General features: G+C 47.8%; 1 protein-coding gene across 3 annotated transcripts in view; it reads left to right on the forward strand.

Annotated features, from left to right (window-relative positions):
- Positions 1-21,269, forward strand: part of LOC124141892 (protein inturned-like) — a 54,441-nt gene that overhangs the window by 25,639 nt on the left and 7,533 nt on the right. For all 3 annotated transcript variants that reach the window (XM_046510078.2, XM_048387396.1, XM_046510077.2), the window contains 12 exons: positions 980-1,092; positions 2,131-2,220; positions 3,540-3,617; positions 4,531-4,705; positions 5,760-5,816; positions 12,605-12,667; positions 13,459-13,665; positions 14,499-14,656; positions 15,030-15,154; positions 15,300-15,374; positions 16,004-16,134; positions 20,792-20,895. In XM_046510078.2, the coding sequence (XP_046366034.2) occupies positions 980-1,092; positions 2,131-2,220; positions 3,540-3,617; positions 4,531-4,705; positions 5,760-5,816; positions 12,605-12,667; positions 13,459-13,665; positions 14,499-14,656; positions 15,030-15,154; positions 15,300-15,374; positions 16,004-16,134; positions 20,792-20,895 (1,376 nt within the window). The remainder of the gene's footprint in view (positions 1-979; positions 1,093-2,130; positions 2,221-3,539; positions 3,618-4,530; positions 4,706-5,759; positions 5,817-12,604; positions 12,668-13,458; positions 13,666-14,498; positions 14,657-15,029; positions 15,155-15,299; positions 15,375-16,003; positions 16,135-20,791; positions 20,896-21,269) is intronic.

A 21,269-nucleotide genomic window follows, 5' to 3' on the forward strand; every position in this document is an offset into this window, starting at 1 on the left:
CCTCCAACTGAGCCCCTCTCTTTCTGGAGGGGGCGGTCGGGTAGCCAAGCAGTTAAAGCATTCGCTCATCACGCCGAAGACCCGGGTTCAAATCCCTACATGGGTACAATGTGTGAAGCCCATTTCTGGTGTCCCCTGCCGTGATATTGCTGAAATATTGCTAAAAGCGGCGTAAAACCATACTCACTCACTCACTCACTCTCTTTCTGGAGGGTGGATTAGCTCGTCTGAGGAGACTTTTTAGTCTTCATCTATGAAGTCGCCATGTTGCGCGGCCATTCATTAAACTAAGAATGGTGTCTCGAACCTCTGCCTTGAGTATTTGTGATATAGGGTTTTGTTTGAAGGTCCTTGCTATGGAATATTGTAGATCGTTGACCGGTGGTACCAAATCTTAATCTCTGTCGACAATGTATCATCTCCTGTTATGGATATACCTGGTTCTGACTCTTGTTGAAGTGTTAATAATGTTTATGGTAGAGTTTGTTTATCAGAAGTTCTGTTGATTTAACTGAAGACTAGTTTTGTTTCTCTTATGCTTTCAGCATGTCAAAGCCACATTGAGAGTGAGTGAGTGAGTTTGGTTTAAGGCGCTTTTAACAGTATTCCAGTTATATCACGGCATGTCAGCTTAATGTCGGAGGAAAGCCTGAAGTGATGCAGGTCTCAGATGTTTACCACTTTGGTGAAACCCACGAGCACGGTTATGGTGCTGACAAACCTAGAAACATAATCGGAGCGAACCGGAATTCGAACCCACAATCATAGGTTTCTGGCGTGCCCAAGGGACGTAACTCTGCACAGGGAATTGCGGAAATTTAGACGGCTGGGCCACCCGTGCCACATTTAGAATGCATTGAATAATGTTATTGCACAAGAAGTAGAAGTAGTTGCCATGCCTCATCATGATCATGTTTTGTACAGTTTTTCTCATTCTTGTTTTGACGACTACCATGACAACCATTTTTTGTTGTTCCAGGACGAAGTTGTGTACATGTATCCCCCAGAGAACAACAAACTGATTGGTATTCGGGGTCTGTTCCTCACCATCAACTCATCGCTAGTTGACGTCACTAACTTTAAGGCTAAAAAGTAAGACTGATTACTGATTATCCAATGCTTGCTGTAAGAGCCGCTCCCATGCTTGCCGTAAAAGGCGACTATGTTTGTGGTAAGAGGCGACTAATGGAATTGGGTGTAAAAGAATACATACATGAATGAGGAAGGTTGACAAAAGTTTCATGAACAAACCTGGACATTTAATGCACAAATACAAGTACTAAGGCCTCCGCCCATCACAGGTGAGGGCAGATTTAGGCGAGAAAGGCAATAAAAGATGCCACAGGTTAATCCCAAACTGGACAATTTATTAGAGCAGCATGTCTGTCTGGTGACAAGCAGTAAAGTGGTGTTTATGTGACGTCATCTCATCGGAGTCACATGGCCTCAGGACCCATGAAGATCCAGGGTAGAATAGGTCTTTAGCAACCCATGCTTGCCATAAAAGGTGACAATGCTTGTTGTAAGAGGCGACTAACGGGATCAGGTGGTCAGGCTCGCTGACTTGTTTGATGCATGTCATCATATCCCAATTGTGTAGATTAATGCTCATTTCAGTCACTGGATTGGCTGGTTCAATCTTGATTGTTTACAGACTGTTGGCATATAGCTGGAATATTGCTGATGGGGCAATAAACAAACAAACTAGCCAATGAACAAATGTTTGAGCTGACTTGTTGGAGCATTATATTTTGTGACATTATTGAGTAATGAATTGTGTCTGTCCATTGGACCAAGATGGTTCATCATGCTGTCAGGCACAAATTATTTAGTGTTGTGTTGTCATTGTTAACATGGTCCAAGATGTAACAGTCCTGCCTGCATCTTTCATTAATGTAGGTTACAGTTTTATTTGGTCAATGATGGTGGTTACCATGGTTACAAGTAAGAATTCTTAGATCAAAGCAAGATATTTTTCTTAAAAGTATGGCATTGCATTTTTGTAATCATGTTTTGGAGCATGATATTAGATTAATTTCAGTCTTACTTTCTTTTGAATTTGTAAAGACACTGATATATGTTTCACTGAAGTGGTTTTCATAAGTAAGGTTAATAAACATGTTTTTCCAGCTCTTCCGTCCAGCATCAAAGTGAAGTCATCCATCTTGCCTACAGTTCTGAGAACAAAGATGTGCTGGTTCTTGGCCTTCCAGCTGACAGGTGGGAAATGCTTCCTTCACTAGGGGTCACTGGCTATATCTAAGTAAGACTATGCAGAGTTATTCCCCTTGGCTGCCCGTATCTCAAGCAAGTACGTGACACATTTGTTACACTCTTGTAACATTACTGCCATCAGTGTGGGTGCAGCCATAACCAGAATCTTAAAATATGCCCTCTAACCCAAAATGTAGTAACGTTTATACTTTTGTAAACGTCTTTGGAAATGCCATCATAGCGGATTTTGAAAAAGTTTAAGACTGACCAGATTTCCCTGATGAATTTACCTTTTCGATTGCTTCGAGATTGCAGACTAATGAAAAATCACCAAAGTCCCTCCTTACATTCTTACTATATAAATTACATGATAGTTGAAATGAAATAGAAATTCAAATTGACAAACAGAGAAACTAATTTAGCTGGGGTGAGACTATTTGGCGTCACAGCATCTTCCCGAGGCAAGAGAGTTAACTGACTTTAAAAGTCCAGTTTCCACCCTTGCCAAAATCCTGGGCTCGATCGTAGCGCCACCGGTGGCTGTGACGAGTTATGTCCCTTCTATGCCTCTCCTATGGACCAATCAGACTCCACCTCTCGTATCACTTGCATTTGCTTCAAACAAAATGGCGGCGCCCAGTCAAGATGATCTGATCAACAATCAAGATCTATGTTGTGATAAAATGGTTCTTACATCGCGAAGTGCATCAAATCATGTGAGCACCTTGATTAAAAACTTGAAAAGATTTGGAAAATATCCGTTGACTACGAGTTGGCGGTGCACATGCTTTGCATGACAGTTTACGAACAGAATTTCAATTTCGGTGCACAATTTTGATTGGACTATGCATAGACTCGTTAGTCCAGCCGAAATCTAACTCCATAATACTAGCCTAGTTCGGCAAGGGTGGAAACTGGACTTTCATAGTCAGTTAACTCTCTTGCCTCGGGAAGATGGCGTCACGGCTGTTATCGCTTGTTTGTAAACATAAGGATCAGTCAGTTGCGAGTTCAATTCCAAGCATGGTTGTAGCCACCTATCACAGTATCGAGCTGGTTGCAGCAATAGCATAGAGAGCTCCACGAGTGGGCTATTGCTGTGAGAAGCTTGCCAGTATCTGCCTCACAACCTGCCTCACTTCGGTCTTTTCTCCCATGCAGGCTGATGTGCTGTAACTAATTGAACTACTGTTCAGCATTAGAACCACTGTACTTACTTGTTTATGTTGATTCATGTTCTAGAGAGTGATGGACCTCATACAAATGTACCACTGTATCATGCTTTCAATGCTTCTTCATCTTGTTTGGTATTGATCATGTTTCAGAGTGCCGCTTGCCCTGTTGAACCAGCTGATGGAAGACATCGTCAAGCTGCTCAAGTTCATGTTTGGAGGCCTAGGCCGGTGAGATAGCAGGAGCTGCTAGGCTCTTACTCTTTAATTACGCAGCCCCCTGTAATGTGTTTACTCGAATTTGAGCTCTGCTGCCGCCAGACAGATGGTAGAAAATTCATACATGATATACGTCCTAATACCTCATGCAAGTGATATGAGAGGTGGAGTCTGATTGGTCAGCAGGAGGGACCTAGAATGGACATAATTCGTAATAGCCGCAGGTGGTGCAACAATCGAGCAATGAAATGGCTGCCTAGTACGACAAGGGTGGAAACTGGACTTTTACAGCCAGTTAACTCCCTTGCCTTGGGAAGATGGCCGTTGTACAGAGCGATCTCAACTCTAACTCCAATACCTTAACATAGACTTAGGGCAGTCATGGCGCTAAGTTTGGATTGTGCAACAGCACCCTGGCTAATTGTTGGTAATTGTACCCTGATAGCTTTGACAGCTTGAATGCGTCATTCTTAGTAGATATTAGTAATAATATGTAGACAGTTGTCAGCTGCGCATACTAGACAGAAAGATATATCACTAAACTCAAGCTTCTGACTGGAGAAGAATTGATTATTAATCTTATCCTGCACTACTCCTAAAAGCATTTACATTTATTAAGAATTGTAATGGATAAAGCTGAGAGCTCAAAACAGGTGACTGTTCTCGCTGAGTGACAGCAGTGATGTGACGTCATCACTTCCGTGGTCAGTGGGAGCTGTGTGATGGGATTAGCCACACATCCAGTTGAAACAATTGCTTCTTCAGCAAGACATCACTCAGCTCTTCTTTCTGCCAAGTACAAGCAGTAAATGCATTAAGGAGTAATGCAGGATAAGTATAGAAATATGAAAAACATCTAGATTTGACTAGATTTGTATTAACATGTTAAGGTTGTTTGATGTCATGTTTGCTGTCTTCATTGCAGAGCGTTTCGAGACTGTGATAAGGAGCAGCTGGACCAGCTGTTTGCCCTCACATTTCACCAGCTCCTCACACCACGACCTGCACACCTCTCCCCTGTCAGTGATCTCCCGTCTAGCTCCAAGCTCTTGTCATCCCTCTCTGCAGTCCGCAGTCTGCACCTGGCTCAAGATCAGGAGGTGAGTTAGTTTAAGTCCAACCTAGAAGCCACAAATGCTGTATGTGTTTAAAACAACAGGGTGATCAGACTCCGGGACTTTACCCCGACACATGCATGTCGCTATCTAGGTGCAGTAGTCGTGAATGTGGTGTTAACCCCATTTCACCTCACTGCACCCTACAGCTGGGGTCCGGAAACCATCATATGCGCCGGATATGTCCGATTGGGAATCTCAAATGTCCGGTTTAAAATATTGCTTACCGGACATTTAAATTTTTCTGTCCGGACATTTTAAAATGTATTGTCTGGGCATTCTTAAATTTTGACCGTACATGATCAACAGTTAGGACTGAGCAGTTTCTGTCTGCAGTTGTAACACAATGAAGATTATCTACAAGGGGGGGCGTGGCCTAAATGCAAATGTCTGATTGGGATTTTAAATTTTCCGCACCCCTGCCCTACAGTGAACAGTTCTGTCCAGATTAACGTGTTCACTGTAGTACCCCCTTCTTGTTTTCTTCACATTTACTTCACAGATATAAATTTGTAGGGCATGCCTATTTGGCATTTTTGAGTGAAAGGGCTTTGCATAAAATTTGTATTGTGCTTCACTTATCCTACATTACTCCTTAATGCATTTACTGCTTACTTTGGACAGAAACAGAATACGTACATGAATGAAGAAAGGTTGACAAAAGTTTCACGAACAAACCTGAACATTTAAAGCACAAATACACGTACTATGACCTCCACCCATCACACGGGAGGGCAGATTTAGGCAAGAAAGGCAATAAACAATGCCACGGGTTAATCCCAAACTGGACAATTTGTTGGAGCAGCACCAGTAATATTAAGTTTACATGACGTCATCGCATCAGAGTCACATGGCCTCAGCTGCTGGGTCCTGCATCACACTTCACCGAAACAACTTTCTTTCTCAGCTGGTATCCTGCAGCTTGTTTTCTGTCAAAAGTAAGCAGCAAACGCATCAAGGAGTAATGCAGGATAAGTACCGGTATACAAATGTAAAAAAATATCTAAATTTTTACTAACTTTTCATATTTTCCTTTCAGCTCATTTGTGATGAAATACTCAGTGAATTTGAAGCAGCAGATTTTGATGAGTTTATGGTGAGTTAAACATGTTTCCAGTAGTTAATGGCTGACACTGAATGATTATAACGGCTTGTACAAATAGTGTGTATTGATATGGGTCATCATTTATTGAATATCACTGACAACTTTCCAAGGGAAACTGTGTTTTCAAGGACTAGGATAAAGTTAAATAAGGTATGTCAGAGTTTCAAAATGATAGTTTTGAATTTTGTAAAGATGTTTAAGAAGTATGGGTTAAAGAAAGGTGTGTATGATCTGATTCTCTTTCAGATTAAATCCTCCTTGGGGCACTTATTGCATTTTCCTGGCTCAAGAAAATCTACATGACATAGTTGTAACCATTTTCCTTAATAAAAATTGTTACCACACAAAAAACTTTGTTTTTGTATGATATACGTCCACCCTTATGGTGCCTCACCCTCCACGGCGCGTCATGCCAAGGGAAGCAACTCTCACCCAAATCACTTTCCTTATGTCATCTGACAAAGACAGACGTGCTGTTTTTTTCAAGACAAAATAAAGACAAGATAATCGTTCGTACAAGAACCATGGCAGACCAAACTGTATGTATGGTACATTTCTTTCATGCAAAGGCGTAATACCTCGCATTGTAAAGTTATAAAGTTGTAATTATGTGACACGTGTACGATACCTTTGAAATAAGGCCGTCGTAGCGTCCATTTTGTAGTGCCACGTATGATATATGTAACACCAGGGCCATCAAAAACGGCTTCGGTTTTTTAATCTATATCATCGGGCTTTAGCCTACAATCTTTTCCTTTAAATAAACCCAAGGTGGTGTGTTAATTATTTTAAATTACACTTACCTTTTTTACGGGTTTTCTACACCTTCGCGCGTAACACGCCCACTTTGGTGTTATAATTATACTACGACATTGGCTATTAGTATCGCGTTACCAATCGCATTCTAAATTACGCCTTTGCTTCTAGTTACACAATTTATGCACGTATCTTTCCGATCTTTCAATCGCACTGATACACTTTATTACCCTTCCCGCCAAACTCAAAAATTACGGTCTTTTTTACAGACCTTCAAACTGAGTAGGGGGTGCTCGGCTTCGATTCCCCCCCAAGACAGGCATGATACCTGCATAAAGTGTTTGGCCGAAGACGGGCATGACGATGGGTCATGCCCGATCTGTGTTGCATTCACACCACGGGCGCAGAAAAAGAGAAATGTGGACCTCTTACACTTTAAGGGTCTATTGAAGGCGGGGGTGGACATTAGATCGGCAAAGACCGCCCCGCCCCCCTCAAAAAAAGTAAGAAAGGGTAAAAAGGCAGCTGAGACTGTCTCCTCCGCTCCCTCCCCGGGGGCCGGGGGAGAAGGCTCTAGGGTCCCCGTCACAATCACTGCACCCTCTCCTGCACCGTCTTTGGCAGACATCTCTGCCTTGTTGAGGTCGCAGATGGCGTCGATGATGGAGGAGGTAAAGTCTCAGCTCCGAGAGGAGTTGCGGACCGAGCCTTCCCTGTTGTCGGCGCCGGACGCGGCTTCGAGACCTTGTGATATGCCCGGCGTCGGCCGAGGCAGGCCACTTGGTCTCGGGGACGAACTCAGACCGGGCTTCGGCGCCGGCTCGAGGTCGCTCCCCAGCGGAGGGGTGGCGGGCACTGGCCCGTTCACTACCGACGCACAGTTCTCCCTAGCGGAGCCAGACGCCTCTTCCGAGGCCGAGGCTTCCTCTAGCGGATTTCTAGCCCAGAGCCAGGTGGGTTCCCTTGAACCCCCGGCACCTCGGGACCGGGACTCGGCTTCGGGCCGGGTGCAGCCCGGGGATGCGAAGGCCCAGGCCTTCGGGCGTCCCCTTCCGACTTCGTCTGCCTCTTCTCTCGGGGAAGAGTCGATTAATTTCGGCTCGGAATCGAGAGAGGAGGAGTGGATGGAGGAGGGGGGAGACGACTCGGAGACCTCGGGAATATTTTCCTTCGTTTCCTCGTTGAGGCATGTACGGGACAAGATTGTCCAGGTACTGCCTCAGGTGGCTGCGCCCATGCCCCAGTCGGATCCGACTGAGTTCCGCCTTCCGGGGGACGCTTTTGCTCCGAGCAAGGCGCCCCAGGTGCGGCTCCATATTCTGTCTTCATTGGTGCATGAAGTCATCAACCCTCTGTTGTCGGGTGCCCGCAGGAAGTTCGACCTGCCCGAACTTATTAAGCGGTACCCGTTAGCAGAGGATGGTGATTTTGAGGTACCGGTGGTGGACGAATGCGTCTGGACCTCCGTTACCCTGGGGGGGTCTTCGACCCCCAACTTGGCTAAGGTCAAGCAGGGCCGGCGGTTGCCACCCTTTCCCGCGTGCGGTACGGAGCTGAAGGCTGCTTACGTTTGCTTCGAGGAGCAATATCGTAACGCATGTCAGCAGCTCCGGGTGTCCGTACACTCCTTATCTGTCGGCCGTACAGAGGGAGTTAGCGGGAGAGGGGCCGGCCGACTCTTCGGAGTTGGCCGCGCAACTTACGGAGGTACATAGTCATCTTGCGAGGGACGCTATTCGTAGCTGTGCCTCGCAGATGATGTGCGCAGTCATGGGCATGCGCAGGCTGTGGATGTCGGTATCCAAATACTCGGCTTCCACACGCCAGGATCTACTTGCTTTGCCTTATAAGATGGGTGCCACCCTCTTCCCTGGGGCTCAGCAGGTGGTCCGAGAGGCTGCACAGTTGTATGCCTCCATCAAGGATTCTAAGGCCTTGTTGGAGGTACCATGCGTTAAACCGCGTAAGCGGACCTCTCCACTTGCTTCCTCCTACGCTGACGCGCCGGGTCAGAAGTCTGCACCTGCTTGGAAGCAGCCGCTTCCTTCAGGTAAGGGCGCCGGGAGGAGCAAGAGAGGCAGGGGCCGGGGCAGGGCAGCTGGTCGAGGCCAGCAGCCTTTTCGCGGGGCCGGGAACCCATCGGGTTCCCATTAGCGCCCGAAGCGCCCCGGGCGGACCCACGGTCGCATGTTTTCGAACTGCCGACAGCCGGGGTCCGCTGCCTCAAGCCGGATGTCCCCGTAGGCGGCCGACTGGCTCTATTCCTGCAGGAATGGGAGACAGTCACATCCAATCCCTGGACCCTGTCCACTCTAAGGGATGGCCATTTGCCTCGGTGGAAACATCATCCGCCCCCCTTCTCCGGGATAAAGCACACTCCGGTGCCTGCTACCCTGGAGAGGGCGGAATTCCTCCGTGCCGAGGTCGACGCACTTCTTATGAAGGCTGCGATCGAACCGGTTCCCGTGGGACAGGAAAGCGAGGGCTTCTACTCGACATATTTCCTAGTCACCAAAAAAGACGGAGGGTTCAGGCCTATTCTCAATCTGAGAAGGCTGAACAAACTTATAGAGGTACCGTCCTTCAGGATGGAGACACTGCGCTCGGTGATCTCAGCTGTCGAGACCGGAGAATGGCTAACGTCAATAGACCTAAAAGACGCCTATCTCCACGTACCCATACACCCCGAGTTCAAGAAATACCTCAGGTTTTCTTTCGACGGGAGGTGTTATCAGTTCAGGGTTCTACCATTCGGGATCGCTACGGCCCCGAGGGTGTTCACCAAGCTGATGTTGATTCCCGCCCAAGTGGCCAGGTCAAAAGGTCGGTTCTGCCATCCGTACCTCGACGACTGGTTACTAAGAGCTCTATCGCAATCCCTGAGTCAGATAGCTACACAACAAGTGATAGATATTCTGATCACTCTAGGGTGGATAGTCAATCTCAAGAAGTCAGATCTGAGCCCTACTCAGAATCTAGTCTTCCTAGGGGCGAATTTCAACACGGTGAGCGGACTTGTATCTCTGTCACAAGATCGCATTACCAAGGTCAGAAGTGTTACTTCCCAGTTCCTTCTGTCCGCCAGTCACACTGCTCGTACATGGCTCCAGTTACTGGGCAACATGGCGGCGACAGTGGATGTGGTTTGGCGGGCGCGCTTGAGAATGAGACCCATTCAACAAGCGCTCCGTCGACTTTGGGTGAACTCGGAAGATCTCGAGACTGTTCTCGAGACTCCGCAGTGGCTCAATGCACACCTTCAGTGGTGGACCGAGGTCGGGAATCTGTCCCGGGGGCTCCCCCTCGACACTCCCGTGCCGTCTCTCACAGTTCAAACAGACGCGTCACTCTCCGGCTGGGGAGGCGTTCTGAACGATCACACTGCCTCGGGACTATGGTCCCAGCAGGAGATCAAACTGCATATCAATGTGCTAGAACTGAGAGCGGTCAGGTTGGTGTTCCAACGCTTCCTGGATCTGCTTCGTGGCCAAGTGGTGCGTCTAGAGATGGACAACCAAACGGCGATGACTTACATCCGGAAGCAGGGGGGAACGGTGTCTCCGTCGCTTCTCCAAGAGACGTGGCAGTTCCTCCTATGGTGCGACTCACACGTTATCAGGGTGCTACCTGTTTATCTCCTGGGGGTAGACAACGTCCGTGCGGACGCTCTGTCTCGCCGGATCCTCGCTCCTCACGAGTGGAGGCTCGACCCGGGGATATTCGGGATTATCTCCCAGTTATACGGGTCGTTCCAGGTGGATCTGTTTGCGTCTGGGGTGAATCACCAGACACCAACGTTCTGCTCCCGAGTCCCCGACCCGAGGTCGGTGGCACCGGACGCCTTCCAGCTAGATTGGACGGACAGAATACTGTGGGCATTCCCCCCAGTACCTCTGATTTCCAAGGTCCTGTCTCAGCTAGCCACTCAGCCTGCGCGACTACTTGTGCTCCTGGCACCCCTTTGGTCGGCGCAGAGTTGGTTTCCAGTCATACTCAGGTTTCTGGCTCAGCCTCCTGTTCTGTTACCTTTACGACCGGACCTCCTATCCCAGAACGAGGCCCTCCACCCGAATCCCAGGATTCAGTGGGTGGCTTGGCCACTGTCCGGAATCGCCTCCAGGAGAGCGGTATTCCTGCACGAGTTGCAGATACAATACTGGCTTCGCGGAGGGATTCGACAAACGTTCAGTACGAGGATAGATGGGCCTGCTATGCGCGCTGGTGTGTCGATAGAAGGATTGCAGATCCCTTTTCTGCAGATCTCGTAGCCGTACTTGAGTTCCTCCAGTCGCGACTAGATGTCGGCCTGGCCGCATCGACAGTCCGGGGGTACTCTACAGCTATCGCTGCCTTTCACGTCCCCGTCGACGGGGCACTTTTGGGTGCGCACCCATTAGTGCAGCGTTTTTTAGCAGGTGTGGACAGGATCCGACCGCCTGTCCGGCGGATCAGTCCCCCTTGGGAATTGTCAATCGTTCTTGATTGGCTGTCCGGTCCTTCTTTTCGGGATCTGTCGTCTCTCTCTCTTCAGCTGTTGAGCTGGAAGACGGCGTTCCTTGTGGCGGTAACGTCCGGCAGACGGGTAGGCGACATTCACGCAATGTCAGCCGATCCCGAACTAACTGTCTTTCACCGGGACAGGGTCAGTATTCGCCTGCCGGACTCTTACCGTCCTAAGGTCGCACACGCCTTCCACGTGACGGCTCCTATTGAGCTACCTGCTCTTTCACAGCCTTCCTCGTCGGGGACCACTACAAGACATGCTCATGTCTTGGATGTCCGCAGGACCCTTAAGTCCTATATCAGCAGAACTAAGGGTATCCGTAAGGATAATCAACTATTTTGCTGTTATGGCGGTAGGAAGGCTGGCTCACCTGCGAGCAAACAAACTATCTCGCGGTTTATAGTCTCTACTATATGTACGGCGTACACGCTTCAAGGCAGGGACCCCCCTACCAAGTTGAAGGCTCATTCGGTTAGAACAGTGGCTACGACACAAGCGTATGCTGCGGCTCTGCCCATTGAGGAGATCTGCTCCGCGGCTATTTGGAGCCAGCCGAGCACGTTCATCAAACATTACCAACTCGACAAACACTCAAGCGAGCGTGCTCGGTTTGGTCAGTCAGTTCTCCGAACTGGGCAAAGTTCTACATCTCTAGCCGATTGAGCCTTCGAGATTTTAGACCGCCGGGACCGGTTATAACACTGCTCAGTAACGGTCCGGATTTTATCTTCTACGGTCGATACAATACCAGCCATTACTAGTCGATAATCATCGTAATTGCACATGCACTCCTTCGATTACGGGGACCCTCTGGCCTAGCTCTGTGTGGGTTTATAGTCTCTCGTGATCTGTGCCCCCAATATCACTTGTTCAAAAAAGTGGGTGGGGTGGGGGGTGTGTGTGTCTCGAGTTCTCGATATGATGAGCCACAAAGAATGGCTCTTTTCATTGTGTATGGTCGATAACGCCCTGTCTCCAGCCCCCGCCTTTCGACGGTGGTGCCTCACGATAAGGTTGGTTCCATTTATTGAACTCTTGTTTATTCATTGAAATAATCAAAATACGATGTATTTTATGCACGCTTGTTGCTGACGGATGCCACTTCCTAGATTATCTTTAGGAGTCTATCTTGATGCAATAAGTGCCCCAAGGAGGATTTAATCTGAAAGAGAATTTTACAAACCTGTAGAGGTTATGAATTCTCTGATGAAATCCTCCTTGGGGCACGGCCACCCGCCTCCCCACATTCCGTCAGCATTAGACATATGGAAAGTGATTTGGGTGAGAGTTGCTTCCCTTGGCGTGACGCGCCGTGGAGGGTGAGGCACCATAAGGGTGGACGTATATCATACAAAAACAAAGTTTTTTGTGTGGTAACAATTTTTATTAAGGAAAATGGTTACAACTATGTCATGTAGATTTTCTTGAGCCAGGAAAATGCAATAAGTGCCCCAAGGAGGATTTCATCAGAGAATTCATAACCTCTACAGGTTTGTAAAAATTTTCTTTATGTTTTCAGGAAGAGGAAGAACTGGACAACAGAAGAGCATATACAATTCTTGGTTCCAGTTTGTTCTACAAGGTGAGGAACACTATTTATAGTTGCTGTACTACGTGATTTCCCATCTACGTCCTCTACCCGTGTAGTTAGAAATTGTGAGTTATGGCTTAGTGTACAGAAAGAACTAATCAGAAGTGTCGACATGTACATTTTTGTCAAGACTTTGACTAAAGCATTGTCCGTGTTTACCATGGTTCAAAGTTCTGTCCCAATGGCCATGTGTTCCTAGACACTGCCATATAATGGAACTTGGGTAGAAAGGTCCAAAGTAACCACTGCTTGTGAGAGTGGACTTACAGGGATTTGGTGGTTCCACTCTGTCACTTTGCCGTTTGTTGTTGTGCTCAAATGTTGTGAGGTGAAATGGAGTTTAACCTGTGTGTGTGCACTAATCCGGACTGATGCCCATTATATAGTACTACCCCACTGAGAATCCTTGCTGCAGTTTAACATGAATACCCCACCCAGACACAGAAAACTGACTCCCAGCTGACCAGTCCATGTATTAGCCCTTTCATGCATAGTGCCAGGCAGAGTACCGGTAACAACAAGTACCATCTTTTAATATATTTTGGTATGATGTGGCCCGACCTTCTGGGCAGACGCTCTATCTACATGACTACGGTGGCGGTCTTGCTCAAATGGTGTGGATCGTTGCTCATTTATTACATCATTGTTTTGTCTGGTCAAGACTTGATTGTTTACTTTGCCGTGATGTCACTGGAATATTGCTATAGACACACCCTCTCCCAATGACAAGTACAGTGGGTGTAGTGATCTCATGTTTACATGTCCGACCTCCTCCCCTCCAGTGCTACCAGTTGTGCTCCCACTTGCCGAGTGCCGACTCCAGTGACCTTCACCTCTTCCTGCGACATCAGAGTCTCCTTCACCTTTTGTCGCTGCAGTCTGTGGACGAGATCGTCGTGTGGCAGGAGGTGTGGCCTACTTACCACCACCCTGGCACCCACGGCTACCCGACCCCCAAGGGCAGGTGCTTCCTCCTGGTTGTGGGCATGGTGAGGAACATTTGTGTGTTGTTGTAATAGTGTACTGATAGTGGGATTCACTCATCAATGATTTATTTATAGTCGTATCAGTCATCAAACTGCATGGCAGTTTTGCTTCAGCATTCAGTTGAAAAGGGATATTGAATATCTGATTAAATTAGTTATACAAAGTATCAAATGTTTAATCAAATAACTGAGATTTGTTGATTTTGATTAATCAGAAAAAAGTTATAATTGACAACCACAAGATATTTTATTTGTTGCTGTGACAGAAAGTCAAACACTGTGTTCAGAGGGGGCACGGATGGTCCAGATGTCTAAGGCGCCGCAATTCGCTGTGCAGAGTTGTGTCCCTTGGCAATGCCCAAAACCTTTGATTGCGAGTTCGAATCCCGGTTTCGCCCTTATTATTTTTTTCAACACCATACCTTTGATTGTGGGTTTCGTCGAAGTGGTAAACATCAGATATCTGCATCGCTTCGGCTTTCCTTCCACGTAAGGCTGTCATTCTGTGATATGACTGGAATACTGTTTAAAAGCGGCGTTAAACCCATCTCCACTCATTCAGTATGAACCAAAGGGTGAAGATATGCCTTTCACTTGTAATGTAATTTTGAAATATTAGTTTGTCTTTTGTCTTACCACATTAGGCAAACAAACTTAGAAGAACATCAAAACAGAACTGTGAACAGAACTTGCCTGAAGATTGTTCTCTATTTCTTTCAAAAAGTACCAAGCAGTTAGCTTTTTTAGATGTGCTCTCCTGATGCCTGAAGGTGTCCCCTCTTGATGACTGTAGGTGTAGATGTTGTGGATGTTGTAGATGTACCGCTCTGTTGCAGAAACACTTCCTGCTGGGGTGCCTGCTGGAGATGGGAGGGTGCACTCAGTGGGGGGCAGGGAAGATGGCCCCCCACCCCCTGTATGTCGACCAGGCCAAGGCCACACTGCTGCAGTTGGAGACTGACGATGTCACCATGGCGGAGTGGTGTGAGGAGAGGTCAGTCCCACACCACACCACACCACACCACACCACACCACACCACACCACACCACACCACACCACACCACACCACACCACACCACACCACACCACACCACACCACACCACACCACACTATTAGTCATCATTACAAGTCCTGGAAGAGATGAAATGGCTAGATATGACTTTGAAAGTTAAATGAAGAACCATGTATGTGATACACTTGGGTCTGATTCATTCCATTCAGGGGGTGATGCGTTGCAGCGTTGGTCTATGTCAATGTTGCTGGGACTACCATACTGCCATTTGGCCTTTTCCTACTGCTCCCTATAAAGTCACTCCAAAAGGATTTGATGACAACATTTGTATCTTTACATATTCTATTTTTCAGAATACTCTCTGATGCAGGAAGTGTATCTCTAGTTGGAGCTGAGCGTTACTTGGCTCGATCCAAGATTTCTAGGGAAGAGACCATCTTGATGTCCCCTGTCAAACCCATGGGCTCACCGAAGAGTGGTAAGTATCTCAAGTAGATAGCTGCATTGCCACAGCAAGGCAGAAATTTGCCTGTAATTTTGAAAAAGAAATTTAAGATATTTTTTTGACAAACTACTACAAACTACAAACTGTGTCATCTCTTGATGTCCTCTCTCTCCCTCAGCCCCCAGTCCTCTCAAGTCCTCTGTGGATGGTGTATTCAAGTACCGCTCTAGTCCTCTAGCTGACAGGAAGCCAGGTACAGTTCGGGGGAGGATTCTCATGGAACTACTTGTGTTTCATTCCATCATCGGGTGGGCAAGCTCGGTGACTTGGTTGATTGCGTGTATTATACCCTGGCGGCATGGATCATTGCACACAGTATCGATCACTGGAATGTCTGGACCACTGATATTTTATCAGACTCAATTATTTACAGACTGCCGTCATATAGCCAGAAGATTGCTGAGTGCAGTTTTAAACAACACACCCATGCACTCACTGTGTCTGTCAAGCTGTAGCAGTTTAGGCTTGCAGTTCTACATTTGATCTGACTACAGGATCTGATATTCAGTTTATTTTTGATGGCATCTTTTACTGTAGTTTGTATTTTTCAGACCATTGATTTTCAAGACATAAAAGTAATATAGCAAAGTCTAAAAATAATATAGCAAAGTATTTGATGTCATTATTACTCCATGATGTCTCGTGTGCAGGTGGGGTCGGTCGGGTAGCCTAGTGATTATAGCGTTCGCTCGTCATGGGTTCGATTCTAGACATGGGTATAATGTGTGAAGACCATTTCTGGTGTCCCCCGCCATGATATTGCTGGAATATTGCTAAAAGCGGCGTAAAACCATACTCATTCACTCACTCACTCGTGTGCAGGCAGCGAGGGTGACCCAGATCGTAGTCCCAGCACAGAACACTCCACTCCGGTGATGACCAGACAGGGCAGCAAACTCTCCTACGGATCCAACGACTCTGGCGGAAGTGGCAGCAGTACAGGCGCACCAAGGGTGAGTTACAAACATGTGTGCCTGGAGAGTGGAGGGTCGGTTGCTTGTAGATGTTTAGATATCGTACTTGTTACCTTGCCTGTCACTCAAAATTTAGAGGATAAAATAAAGACTGATTGGCTTGGTGTCTGTATGCTGTGTGGTATCCCAGGGACAAGCACCTTAAAATCAGCTTTTGTTCGGACCTGTACAAGCAGCCACACACACACACACGTGCATAAAGTGACTATTGGTCTGAAAATCACTATTGCCATAGCTATTGATATTGAAAGAAACTATTGCGATAACTATAGATAATTACATTAAGTAATACTTTACCACTGATATACCGAGGCTGTTGTCTCCCACAACTGCTGCTATAGCGAAATCTATCACAGAGATCTCAATTACCTTATGCAGCACGTGCGTAGCCACCTAGCTGCCATGTGACACCCTTCACTCTTGTCTCTTCGCTTGCTCTAGCAAGACGTGTTTATAGACTGCTGAAGCGTTCCTGTTTCCTCGGCCAATTCGGTGATATTTATTATGGTTTATTCTCACTAATAAACTGTGCTTGTATGGGGCATTTGCGGTAGCTACGCTTGGATATAATTTTCCCGCCAAACGGAAAAAAATTTCCCGCCCTTTTTTCTATCTACTCGCGGGGTTCTCGTCTGCACGTTGTGTCTTACGTTCCCCTGCTATAGTATGCTTTGGGGGTTAACATCACTTATTTCTCTATATGTTCTATGTGTATGTTCTATATTCACATTGCTCGTTGTGAAAATGCTCGTTTGTGAATATTTGTGGTGCATGTGTTGTAACCATGTTTTGCTCCTTTGTTCATAGTACCAAAATGTCTGACATGGATGTGTCGCCGTTGTCCACCCCCTCTACCCCTGCAACCCGGCGTTGCGGGGTGTGTCACAAGTTCTTATTGTCACGGGATCCCCATGATCATTGCCCGCGGTGCAGGGTTCCTTGCGGGGACACCCAGTGCGTCCTGTGCGACAGTCTGGGGCCTGCGGCGTTCGAGCGCTACCGGCTGTCTGTACAGTCCGTTTCTACCCCTGTGGTGGCCGGCTCGCCCGGTCGGGGTACCCTTGTGCGTACCACCTCCACAGCTGCGGCGGATCCCCTGGTGGCCCTTGGGCTGTCTGGGGATTCTGTCTCTGCATTGCTTTCCAAGCTTGTGGACTCCAAGCTGGCGGCCTTATCTCAGGATAGGCTGCTGGCTGTTCCTTCCCCGGCCTCTTCGGTGGCCGCGGGTTCAGATGCGGGGTCCACCGGTACGACGGCGGCTCCCGTGGTCACCGGTCCTTCCCCCTAACCGTTGCTCCCGCTATCGGTTAAGGATCGCGTGGCCATGGTTTATGACCTCTTTGAGGACATGCCCAAGCCCCTGTCGGTACCGTGGGGAATCCACGGCTCTGTGGGTTCCTCCGAGGTATACGATGAGGCTTTCGACAAGGCTTTCCCCCCATCAACCTTGCTGCGCGTGATCAAGCCGTCCTTGGAGAAAGCCTTCGCGGTGGCCTCCGGTCGGGGTTCTTTCCCGGTACATGACCTTGCCTTTCCCGAGGCTGGTCCTTCCGCGGAGGCCCATGTTGAGCGGTTGGGTGTCCGTGCCCCAATGGCTGCTATGGTAACGCAAGCTACCTTGCAGCAGCTGGACGCCCTCGCTCGGCACTCCATGCTTGCCATGTCGCACGGAGACACTTACTTGGCTGCAGCAGCCAGTCTGGTCGAAGGTTCTCCCACGGACCGTGACCAGCGCATTTACAACTGCCTGCTCAGTTTAAATGCTTCACAATCTGAAATCGTTCAATGAGTTGTACCTGCACAAGCCGCCCAAGTTCAGAATGTTGACCTTGGCGGACCTGAAAGCTCTGATCATGCCGACCGACTGGCTCGCTTCGATCGACCTGAAGGATGCTTATCTGCATGTTCCGATTCACTGATGGTCCCATCATAAGTATCTCAGGTTTGTCTTTCAAGGCAGGCACTACGAGTGGGTTGTACTCCCAATCGGCCTTTCGTCCGCTCCCTGGCTGTTCACCCGGTTAACCACCCTCATAGTGGGGTTCCTCCACAGGAGGGGTGTCAGGTACTTCGCGTACCTAGACGACTCGCTAGTGGCCAATCGAATGACGGACACCCTGTCACGCCATCTCGATTTCGCACGTCGGCTCTTGGAGCAATTGGGGTGGATTGTCAATCTCCCCAAGAGGGAGTTAACCCCCTCTCAGAACTTGAAGTTCACCGGAGGTCGGTACGACACGGTGACCCATCGCCTCTTTGTCCTCCCAGACCGGTGGCACAAGATTCAGGCGATGATTGCCAAAGTCTTAGCGGCGCAACAGACTGTTCACTTTTGGGAACAGCTGTTAGGGCTACTTGTGTCAGCCCAGGACTGCACCGATCGGGGTCGTCTCCGCCCGCTCCAACGGTTTTTAATCCAGTTGTTGGCACAGGAGGAGAATAGTGCGAGCGTCGCCCTCCCAGATCGGCTCCGACCTCCGAGTGGTGGACGGTCCCTTGCAACGTCTTATCAGGAGTCTCTTTGCAGCCCTTCCGGGCCACATTGAACCTGTATACAGACGCCTCTCTATTGGGCTGGGGGGCCCATCTAGAGGGGGAGGGGAGCTCGGGGCTGTGGTGCGTAGATGAACTAGGTCTTTACATCAATTGCCTCGAGTTCAAGGCAGTGATAAACGCAGTCAATCAGTGAAAGCATCGTCTCGTCGACGCCTGTGTCATGCTGGCGACCGACAACACAACGGTAGTGTCCTATGTGAACAAACTGGGGGGAACCCACAGTCACTCGCTACTCGATCTCGCGTTCGAGTTTTAAGCTCTGGTGGACAGTGTCCCGTGCCAGGTACGCGCCCGTCACATCCCAGGTGTGCGGAACGTACTGGCCGACGCTCTATCGAGGCCTCGGGATCCGAGCCCCACGGAGTGGATGCTAAACCCAGTACTGTTTCAGTGGCTGTGCGAACCTGTTCGCAACAAGGTTCAACAATCAACTCCCATTGTTTGTATCACCAGTCCTGGACCCGAGGGCCATCGATCACAATGCTCTCGTGTTAGACTGGACGGGCATGGACGCTTATGCTTACCCGCCGACGGCCTTAATACCACTCATTCTCAGCCGGCTCCGAGGAGTTCGCTGTTGAAGGTTACTGATCGCGCCCATGTGGCCTAACAGACTTACACTTGCTTTGGGATATACGGTCCAGATGAAATTAATTTTCCTCTTCCCGACTGTTTAACCTGATCTAAGATTTAGCTCACACGGATACAGTGTTGTCATCCGCTGCGGCGATGAAATACCTATTCAGTGGGGACGTTTGGAGTCACCAATCGTTTGGCAATGACGATTGAGCCTTACAGTATGCGCTTGACAGTGCTTTGGTATTCCTATAGGGTAACGCCTAGCTAGGAGCATGCGCATCGAGTGCTTCCGCCTTGTTGTTTACTTCCGCTGGTCGGAAGGAACACGAGCAGTCAGGTTCGGGTTGTAGGTGCTCCCCACCACCTACTGTGGTAGTCAGGCTCGGTATATCAGTGGTAACGTATTACTTAATGTAATTTGTAGAATTTTCCTATTCGGAATATTCTATAAGTAATACGTTACCACTGGGCTGCTGCCAGCCCGTCCGTCCCCCGAGCACTTGCTCTCGCAAGAGACGAGTGAAGGGTGTCACATGGCAGCTAGGTGGCTACGCACGTGCTGCATGAGGTTATTGAGATCTCTGTGGTAGATTTCGCTATAGCAGCAGTTGTGGGAGAGAACAGCCTCGGTATATCAGTGGTAACGTATTACTTATAGAATATTCCGAATAGGATAATTCTACAAGTTTTCACTGTATCATTTTAGATGGATTTTAGAGTTGAATTAAACCTGGGAACTGAAGTTGAACTTTGAATGTGATAACCATAACAACAAAGAAAAAGTAAAGTTTGAGATATGACTGATTTGTTTCTTCCATACCCTAATAATGTAAGAAAAAGAAACTTCCACATTACCATATGTAAATTACTACCGCTCATGATCAAAAGAAAAACAAATTTCAACAGCATTGCATGTACAATCGAAACTATCGATATTCCTAACTGAAATTGATACAATTGATCGGAAACTGATTTAACAATCGATTTTTTTACTTTAAGTGCTTACCAATAACAATATATCGATATTTTGATTGTTTCCTATTAACTGACTGGGCTATTGTAATCCCACAAAGTTCCATGAGATCATTAAATGAGGCAGAGAGATGTGACAGTGCTGCAGTCCGAGTAGTTGGCTGCTGACACATACATTGCCCCAGGGTTTCAGCAACACTCTAGACTTGGGTGCAATAGAGTGGTGGCTGATATCAGTCAGGAATCGACTTTTGTTTCTGCTCCATTTAATGAAAATGAAAATTTGAAGTCACTTGATTCTTAAATATTGTTCAGCTTTCCCTTAATAAGTTTGGTATGTAACTCACCTTGGCGCAAGACTTGCAATCTGTTCTTCCCGACAGTGAGTAGCTAACAGGAGGCCTTTGTATGACAAGTGTATTACTATGGTGTGTGGTCAACTTGGTCCTCCCACCTGGTAGGACTACAATGTTGGGCTAATGGTGGCTTAGACTATGAACTAAACTATGGGTTCAATACTGTGTTACAGAGTAAATCTAGTCGGAAGAGTTTCCAGAATGACATGTCAAGCATCAGCAAGAGTCTGTCTGCTCTACAGGTGGAGGAGCTGCCTATACACGGAGGCCACGCCAAGTGAGTTTCCACACAGCCCATGCCACAGGCCACACCACATGCCTCATACACCACTCACCAGAACCTACACGCCACACATCACACAACATGCCACACACCACACACCACACACCACACACCTCACTCCACACATGCAACAGCTGTCTCACTGATACATTCCTTCGACCAGTGATTTCCTCAATCATATGTCCAGCCCTTAGTTCCGTGATCTCCTCAATCATATGTCCAGCCCCTAGTCCAGTGATCTCCTCAATTTAATGTCCAGCCCTTACTCCTGTGATCTCCTCAATTTAATGTCCAGCCCTTATTCCTGTGATCTTCTCAATCTTTAGTCCCGTGATCTCCTCAATTTAATGCCCAGCCCTTAGTCCCCT

This window comes from Haliotis rufescens, unplaced genomic scaffold (assembly GCF_023055435.1).
Source record: "Haliotis rufescens isolate VD_foot unplaced genomic scaffold, xgHalRufe1.0.p SCAF_7, whole genome shotgun sequence".
NCBI classification, from domain to species: Eukaryota; Metazoa; Mollusca; class Gastropoda; order Lepetellida; family Haliotidae; genus Haliotis; species Haliotis rufescens.